This window comes from Crocuta crocuta, unplaced genomic scaffold, assembly GCF_008692635.1.
Source record: "Crocuta crocuta isolate KB4526 unplaced genomic scaffold, BGI_CrCroc_1.0 scaffold274, whole genome shotgun sequence".
NCBI classification, from domain to species: domain Eukaryota; kingdom Metazoa; phylum Chordata; class Mammalia; order Carnivora; family Hyaenidae; genus Crocuta; species Crocuta crocuta.
Genome location: NW_027530222.1, coordinates 3,178,726 through 3,188,309, shown reverse-complemented (window position 1 = coordinate 3,188,309; position 9,584 = coordinate 3,178,726). Strand labels below are relative to the sequence as shown.

Sequence of the window (9,584 nt, the reverse complement as noted above, 5' to 3'; positions counted from 1 at the left end):
CAACATAGCAGTTGTTTATATGTATATTATATTTCATTAAAAAAAATTGTAAAGGCAACTGCAGCTATAATCACAAATCAGTAATTAAACCAATCAACAGTTACCAGAATTATGTCAGCTGTAGTCAGCGTGGACTGAGAAAATGTATGTTTGGGTTAATCCCTGGTGAAAGATTGCTGGTTAAGGGCTGACTAGTGTCTTGCCATTAGAGCCAGCTCCCACAGGCTGCAGTGAAAGGGGCAAATTTGGATTGCAAAACAAGGGGCTGGCCTAAAGGTGGGAAGGCTTGGGTGGAATTGGAGAGAGGAGGTGAGGGGGGAGGAGTTACTTCTTGAGCAGTAATGGGGAGAATAGGAGTTTGGCATAGAAATGGAAAAACTTATTATATAAATACTGTTTTTACACTTTCTTACTAACAATTTTTAAGTTCTTCCTCTTGTCAATCCCTGAGATGATCGAGTGCAGCAAATACAGCAATACCCCTGATCTGACCTTTAGGAGGGTGTTTGTCATTTCCTTTCTAGCACTTTGAGGGTTTTTTGGTCTGAATAAGATATGGTCTTGGCATTCCTTTCTTCTTTTTTTTTTAATGTTTATTTATTTTTAATGTTTATTTATTTTGAGAGAGAGCAAGTGGATGAGGGAGAGAGAATCTCAAGCAGGCTCTTTGCTGTCGGTGCAGAGCCCGATACGGGGCTCGATTTCATAAATCATGAGATTATGACCTGAGCCGAGATCAAGAGTTGGACACTCAACCGACTGAGCCACCCAGGCACCCCAGGTCTTGGCATTTCTGCCAAAACTATCCCCTTCTTCCTACCTCAGAGTAATTCAGAGGTAGCTCTGCTGACTTCACAATGCAGGTTCTGAGATCTGCTTGGTTCAGCTGAAACTGCAAAGATTAACTACTATAATATACTATCTTTCCTACTTCCCCTCCCCATTTTATCTCTTCCCTATATGCAATGTCTGCTGTAGCCATTCAAAATTACAACAGAAAATATGTTTTACAAACATATCCTCTGTTTCATGCTTATACATGTGCATGTTCCGTCTGCTCTTTTGCTTCTCCACTGTGTGACCCATTTTTGAGTTGTGACACAACTCAAAAGTTGCTTCTCTTTGAAATCTTTCTTGACTCCCCCTAGATCACTCCTTTGTGCCTCTACATAGCTTAGCTCTAACACCTGACATTGAAAGCATTTGGCATCCAGCACCCTTAGTAAATAAAAGAGATTTTCTTTATCTTTGGATTCCTAATGCCTAGTACAATTATAACTAGGACATAAGTACTTAATAATTACTGATTGAATCAATAAAAGAAAATATGTTTTGCCTGTCTCACAGAGCTTTTTGAAAGAATAAGATAAATAGAAGAGTATCTTTCATATTCATTATATAAATAAATTTATCATTATGCAAATGCAAGGGGTTATTTTTACTCATCTAGTGATGAGTGAGTACCTTCCTGAAGGCAGTATTTAGCTCTAGTCTTATTAGTACTGATTTACAGCCAGATTCTATAGGACTTTTCTATTCAGAGTTTTCCCAGTTGCTGTTTTATAGCCACTGTAATGGTTTGGGAAGACTAGTCTATGAGCTGTGAATGACTTGACAAAAAAATTCTGTAGGCCCTTACTCTTCTCTGCTTTATTGACTTTGTATCTCTCTGTCCTCATGTCTTTAAAAGATGTAGTAATAACATTTATTTTAATTTCCTTGGAATAGAGCTCATGGTCTATATGGATATGAATAACATGTTTAACGTGTATTTTGTAAATATATATGAGACTCTCTGACATTTCATGTTATTGGATAGATCTTTTGTTGGGAGAATCTAGTGAAGGCTGCAGGCTTTGCTGAGAGAATATTTTTTAAGTCTGTTCCCAGATCAGATCTGCAGGTGTTTTAAAATGTACAGTAGACTTTTTGTGTTTTACCTGTAGATGAGGCAGCAAATAATAAACATCATATAACTGGATTATCCTAATTCTGGAAGTTTTCAAATATATTACATATCAGTAATGAATATTACGAAAACATACCCTAGTTAGTTTAACTGTAAAGTCTAAAGAAAAAGGCAATAGGAGGAAATTTAAAACAAACACAACTGCTTTTTAGGCAAATGTCAAATGGCACCTATTGCTCAGTATTGGCCCCTAAAACATGGAACGATGTTAGCAGCAGAGGTGATGGAAAACTTGGTAGTTTTAGGTAAATTTGAAACTAACAGTCTTCTGACCCTAGTCTTTTATTGTTTAGATAGATTATATATGGACTGCTACTTACAACTATCTGTCAGTCTTAACTAATTTCCTGTGGTTGGTGCTAATGGAATCCTTTTATTTCCATAGCTAGTCCTTTTAAAAAACAAAACAGGGGCGCCTGGGTGGCTTAGTAGGTTGAGTGTCTTTTTGAACCCTGCTCAGGTCATGATCTCATGGTTCATGAGATAGAGCCTAATGTCCAGCTTTGCACGCATCTCTCTCTCTCTCTCTCTCTCTCTCTCTCTCTCTCACTCTGCCCCTCTCCCACTTGTGAGCATGCACAATTGTGCGCATGCTCTCTTTCTCTCTCTCTTTTTCGAAATAATAAACTTAAAACAGACTTTGTTGTTAAGTTGCATTATGAATAATTTTAGAGAAAATAATATACCTTATAATCGTTAATTAAATCGGTGCTTATAATGTTGTAGGCAGTGTTGTAAGCACTTTACACAGATTAACACATCTTCACAACTTCTATATGAGTTAGGTGCTATTGTTATCTCCATATTACCGATGGAAATTGAAACACTGGGTGGCCAGGAAACAAAGATCACACAAGTTTCACTTCCAAGTGTGTAAATACATTTTTCATATATTTCTAAGGAAAAGGACTGACCCCATGTAATTTGCTGCTTTTCTAATCCTTGTTGAAGTAGTGTCAAGAAATGACAGTGACACCAGGCATTTGGTTAACTATTATGTGGTCCGTTAACCTCAAAATAGAAAACTTGGTCAATAAGAATTTTTATTTGGGAGTCAGAGAGCTATTTTAGGAAGCCGCGGCTGGAAAGGATGTCCCTGGGACAGCAGAGCCCCTCGTTCCTAGTGAACAGCTGCATCACTAGCACAGCTTCTCCTGACCATGCTGGTGCTACCAGCAAGGTAACAGCCCAGCTCCTTAACCCTTCTCTGCTTTCTTTCCAGCTGGCCACGGTGCAGCCCGGCCAGAATTTCCACATGTTCACAAAGGAAGAACTTGAAGAGGTTATCAAGGACATTTAAAGAAGCATGATCCTCAGAACTTCTCTGGGACAATTTCAGTTCTCTTAAATGCTTTTAACTTTTATTTCCAGCTCCTGTTCTTGGAAAATCTCCAGTGTATGTGCATTTTTTTTTATGATGTCTGTACATAAAGACAGTTCTGAAATAAAGAAAAATTTAAAATTTGTTAATAGAGTATTCTCTTTGAATGCAGTCTTTTGTTCAAAATGCCCATTTTAGGGGACAAAAGGAAGAGTTGGTATTAATATCCCGATCCTATCAGAGTCTGTTCTAAAATTTCTTTAGTGTCTGGCTACCACAGAATCCGCCATCTCATGAATCCCTTGATGTTGGCAAATGAACTGAAGGTTGTCCAGCTCTCCCCAATGGTTTAGAGGTCTCAGTACCACTGTGAACCCATTTCAGTCCTGTAGTTTCTCCTGACTGAATAGGTGTCTTTGCTGCCATTTCTTATATGAAGGAGATGTTAACAACAGGTTTTGAGGGTTGGAGTTAGTGAAGCCAACAGCAATGTTGTCCCAGTTCTTGTGTGCTGATAGATGATTTGGAAAGAGATTTTCACTTCTAATGAAGTTAAGAACTGTATGAACTGCCATCTTACAACTCATTGAAATTATTTAAGGACTCTTTTGGAGCCCCCAAAATGGCCATATGAAGTAGATATCATACCTTAACAGATGAAGAATGTAAGGCTGTGTGTCCATGGACACAGAAAATTAAGCTGTTGGGACTTGAACTCAGATTTTCTGGTTTCAAATCATCAACTCTTGATTTTACAATGCAAGGTTCCTTGAAGCTACACACCTTCTGAGTAACAGGGAAATCTTAACTGAGATATGATATGTACTTGCGCCATCCACAACATGACCGGCTAATCCGCATGTGGGTAATGCAGAATTGATTGTGTATCAGCTTTGTTAACATTTGTAGGCAGTTGTAGTCCATGATGTCAAAATAAGTTATGATTATTTGAGTAGATTGAATTCATACTAAATGTCATACTGTGTTTTCAGCAACACCACCACCCTCCCTCCCAAATAAAACACACGAAAACTTGTGTTTATATGCACTTGGAAATTACAATGGCCGGAAACATTTGGAAGAAAAATTTTGTCCTGGATATACACATAAGGAAAGTAGGGAACCAGAGTGTATTGTTACCAATGTTCTGGAGACTGTTAATGGTGATCTTTAACTCTGTTATTAAATACATGGTGGGGTGCCTGGCTGGCACCAGTTGGTCAAGCATGGGACTCTTGATCTCAGGGTTGTGAGTTCAGGCCCCATGCTGGGTGTAGAGATTACTTTTAAAATAAATATAATACAATAATCATGAGATTCATTTCTTTCATGTTCACCTTTTATCAAATTCTGATAGAAAATGTCACTGGAAAATCCTATCGCAACTTCTATTTATGGAAGTCTAGCAAACTTACTGAGTACTTACCTCCTATGTGCCAAGTAATAATGTATTAGGCATTGGGGATAGAGCTGTGAAAACATGGTATGGTCTGCTCGCATGAAACTTCAAGCGGGGAAAACCAGGCCATAGCATTCCCTTTAACTCTATGTAGGTTCATGCACAAAGCATGCTGCCTTAGGGAGAGGTGAGAGTAGTGTCTCTGAATCATGGGTAATATTAAGGGGAAAACAGATCTTAGCATATCTCCCTTAGCTTCAGCTTACACTGTTTTCCTCATTACTGCCTGGGCAGTGTTACTTGTACCTTGGACTATATGAGGCAGTAAGTTTCATACCCTCTATAACTCAAACTTCAGAATTCTTAAAAGGATTTTAACGTTCTTGAAACAGATAGAACTTTGTGGGATTTTTTTTGGTAGAATTTTAAAACTTTTCTACAACATCTGTTCAATTTCAATAGAACCAGAAATAATCTCACTAGGAAAAGCAATGGTTTTGTGGTCTGTTACTGTCTTATATTCATCTTTCTGCTATTGAATTTATCTTGGAGAGAAGTATAGTTTTTAGATAAGTAATTTGTATATTTTAGTCCTGCAAGTGAGGTAAGATCTTTTTTTTTTTGGTACACAATAGATCCCCTCCAATATTTTTTTTTTTACATTTTTTTTCTTACAAATAGTTTATTGTCAAGTTGGTTTCCATATAACACCCAGTGCTCATCCCCACAAGTGCAAGTGAGGTAAGATCTTATGTGCAGTATTTCACAGGGAAGATAAAGTACAACCTCTGTATTTAGTGCCTGTGTCAGACAAAAGTAAAAATACTAAAACCATTTATTCACTCAAAACATTTTATCAGTGCCATATGCAAAATGCCATGTCCCCAGCAGCTGGTAGAGCTAGAGGAGGGAAATATATATTTTGCAAGCATATGGTTAACTAAAAGCAATATACTCAAAAGTGAAGGTATATAAAACTACAATTTAATACTTAGTTTAAAAGTGCATTCAGTAATTTCTCCAGGAGATGGCACTGTTGAGCTGGCTTTTTTCCTTTCAAGACCCTAAGACAATAGACCATTCATCTTTGTGTCACCCAAACAAAGAAATATTCCTCTATAGCCCCTCTTTTTTCCCCAGCTAATCACATGCTGCTGGAACTGACTGTCTTGTGATCTACTCCATAGTTGGCATAGATTAAAAAATAATCTGTATTTTAAAAAATAATCTGACACATGGTAATTACAGAGAGGAACAAATTGTACGCCAGTTTTCATGGAGCTTTGTCATTCAGCAGCTGAGAACTTGGAAGACTATTCTAGTGATTTCACCACCCTGCTCAGATGCCATTCAAAAATATTTTTCACTTCTCAGGTCTTATCGTGGTTGTTGGGGGGAAAATGTAAATCTGTAAGTCTTGGTTTGCAAAATAACGGGAGTAGGATTTTCATGTTAACATTGGGTTGGGTGCAATGCACCATTTTGCTCTATAGTGAATAATATTTTCTCATTTGGGTTTACCTGTAGTTTATAGTTAAAAGCAGTTTTTAGTGGCTTTATTTGGCTGTAACTTTTGCAGACTTTGTATTTTTCTATTTGCTACATTTTCTATTGAACAATTTCTGGCGTCCGAAAGGGATGGAGTCAGTAAAGTCAAGATTCAAAACTGGTTTTACCTGCGCTGCGTGTTCTAAAAGTAAAGTGTGCGGTTTCTTCAGTGAAAGAAACAGCATGGGCGTTTTATTGATTAGAGGCAGGGTGATAATTTAGGGGGCATTATACATTGAAAGCCAAACCTGTGCAATACACTCACTGCAGGGTTAAGGCACTTTGGTAAAGACAACATGCGCCTATGAAACGATCGTGTCTAAAGTAAGCCCTGGGGAATTCTCTTGCCCCTTTTACCTGCCCCTGATCCTCAGCTACTTTGTAACTCTGGGGGAACCAAGAAGCAATTCCACCTTTGGCCTAACTCCCTGCAGAAGAAAGTGAGACCATACATGGTGGACTCTTCAAGCGTGCATGAGTCACGGATGTCCTGATGTCTACCTGCCTCCGTACGAGTAGCCCACACAGTTCACATGTATCTCTTTGGCAGCAAGAAGACTGCTTCATTAGACAATGGGTGCTCCAGTACGCGAGGGTTAAAAACCTGAAGCACCGGTTCATGACGAAGCCCCCTTTCCCAGCTAGCTGAGCGAGCTCAGGGATTCCCTTAGGAGATTTTCCAGGCGCTACCGCAATCCCAGGGATTTTAGGGGTGTCTGTGGGGAAGACGGGGGTGGATAACCTACTTCCCAACCTGAGGGTGCCAGCGAGCAGCGAGGGGTCCGGGCGCCAAGAGCCTGGGGCTCCGCGGGAGGGGTGGAGGAAGCTCCTACGCTAACTCTGGAAGCCCGGCCCCGGAGACGCCGGGCGATGGGGGGATGACCTCAGCCGTCTCTGCCACGTTCCAGCCAATCAGTCCAGCATCTTGGCATCCGAATCCNTCTTGAGCGTCGTTGTTTTTGCGTCTGTGTAAATAATCAAGATCCAGTAACGCTATAACCCACTAGGCAACTGGAGGAATAATTACCTCTTAAGTGCTTGGAGAAGTTGGGCTGCGCAGAAGCAAAGGTGTGTCCTCTCTGGGTCAGTACTTTCGGGGTGGGTAGGCGGGTGTTCAGAAATCCCACAGCAGTTCTTAGGTTACTGTGTGTATTTTAATAGGCAAAGGAACGAGCTTGGAAATGGGATGACAGTATGTATGTGATCTCTCTTACGCCTTCAGATTTGACCTTCTATCCTGGCTTTGGTCTCTGACCAGGATGTCTTCATCCGGTTGTTAACAAGATTTCCAACAGGACGCACATTGCAGATGCTCTCCTTCGCGCCAGGTCCTGGTCAAGAACTTTAAAAATTGTAGCAGTTCTGGCCCTGGGGACAAGTCCCTCAACCTTTGCACGCTGCTGGCCTGACAAAGCCCATTGTTAAGAAAGTCCTGGCTCCCTGCTTCAGTACAACATGGGCATCTTCCTCGTGTTTTTCTAGAACTAACGGTTTAATTGTTGTTACCCATATTTACACCGTGTATTCTCAGTTTAATTCTTTGTTCTGGCCCTTGCTCTTTCAGAGAGAGTTGCACAGGGGGACAGAGATGAGTGGCTAACTGCACTTGTTTATGTATAACCACCTTCCCTGTCAGCCAAATCTCAGTCTCCCCTTGAACCATCTTCCCCTGTTGTTACCTGTGTAGAATTCTCAGATCTGGGGTGTTCCCCGGGGGCAGTTGTAGCCAGGGTACAAGCGGTCAGGGGTAGCCCCACCTAAGGCATTCCAGGCAAGAGCTGTGTAAAGATGGCCAAAGTAGTGCTGCAGGGTGGGACCGATTGGACACCGATTGGGTGGAATCCCAGTACACTTCCTGTTTGCCCAGGAGAAAATAATGGTATAGACTTCCATCTCACGGTGGGGAGTTGAGAAAGGCTTTACTGTACTGAAGCTGAAGTTACAACAGGACCCCTTCCTTCCTGGAGTCAGCTGGGCATAGCATTCTTACTCCCTTTTTCCGATTCTTCTCCTGCTGGTTGACCTGCCTTCAGGGCCTGCTGCTGCTTCTGCATTTATTCCTGCAGAATCTTCCCTGATTGGTTTGACTTGATACCTCATTTGTAAGCTATTGATTTCTGAAGCCAGGGGTTGAGAAAACTGGCTCAGGGGATTCTTAGTCCAAATCTACTCAAGAGCGGATCTTAAAATCTGGTTCTTCGAGGTCCATGTGAACAGAAACTTCCTTCTATTGCTCTCATTTGGTTTAGCTACTGTTTCCAGTGTTTTGTTTTGTTAGCTTTTTTCTTAGTCTTTCGGTGACCTCATTTTAAATAGCTCTTTCTGCATTTGCTAAGCACCCATGATCTCTTCTGCAGACATCCTGTTTATAACATATATATGTGGCCAAAGCGAAGCTGTTGTTAATATTCTTCACCTTAGACACGAGAGTAGAGCAGTTCTTAGAGACCCACCTCTAAGGTAGTGGTATATAGTGGTTTGTTCTGGTTTTCAGTTCTTTATTTTTAGAAGTCATATTAAATCTTCCTGAACTGTATTGAAGAGATCTAGTATTTGGGGGGAACCCTTTATAAATAGTGTGAAATAAAAATATCAGCCTGACAAAACAACTTTTTATCAGGGATATTGTGTACTTTTGTATAGCTGGGAAAGTACCATTTAGAGTAGTTTTTCATAAGGTGACAGGATTCAGTTCCCGAAGAAACTCAAAAGTTCTTGGTTCTCTTCTTATTTGCTAAAATGTGCTGTTCATGTTAAACCACATTAATTCATATAGTCAGTTTATGAGAATGCCCTAAAAATGTTCAAGATGTGCTGAGTGCGGAGTGTGCCAAGATACCAGGAAAAGGTAATTCAGACTGAACAATGAAAATCCTCCAAAGTGTTCAGCAGATCTCCTAAACCTGTGGTTTGTTTGGCTTGTGAGAATGTGGTGTTTAATCTTCTTTTAAAAAGCAGGGTAATCCTAAACCACGATAGCACTTTTATTTTCTTCTGGTTTAGGAGACCTGTGCCCTAATGACCTGAAATTCGGGCTTCTTTTCTTAGGCTCCATAAATAACCTTTTTGCTGTTAACCCAAAACTGTTTTCATGCCACACTTTTTACTGATTCTTTAAGTGCTTGGAATGCTCATGACATGTATAACCTTTGTACATGAGAGACATTGAGCAAGTGTAGATTGTATTAATGTTGGTTGCTAAGTTGGATTGCTTCAAAACATTCCTCCTATAAGTAGCCCTTTGAGGTTAGGCATGAAAACTGTCTTAAAGAAACAGATGAAATGCCTTGGCCGGAGTTATGGCGGCTGCTGACATAATTTCCTTCTCATTCCTGGGTTCAGACCAT

At 40.3% G+C, this 9,584-nt stretch overlaps 1 protein-coding gene and 1 long non-coding RNA gene across 2 annotated transcripts in view; one reads left to right on the top strand and one right to left on the bottom strand.

The window, feature by feature from the left end:
* PSMA5 (proteasome 20S subunit alpha 5) overlaps positions 1–3,446 on the top strand; it is a 22,108-nt gene extending 18,662 nt beyond the window's left edge. Inside the window, exon 9 of the mRNA XM_077765584.1 lies at positions 3,192–3,446. Coding sequence (XP_077621710.1) covers positions 3,192–3,269 — 78 coding nt within the window. The 3' untranslated portion in view covers positions 3,270–3,446. The remainder of the gene's footprint in view (positions 1–3,191) is intronic.
* LOC144232741 (uncharacterized) lies at positions 2,996–7,171 on the bottom strand. Its single transcript, XR_013335504.1, has 2 exons — positions 6,984–7,171; positions 2,996–3,408 (listed from the first exon to the last, which is right to left on the bottom strand). It is a non-coding gene; the product is annotated as an uncharacterized LOC144232741 (long non-coding RNA).
* Positions 7,172–9,584: the final 2,413 nt, after the last annotated feature.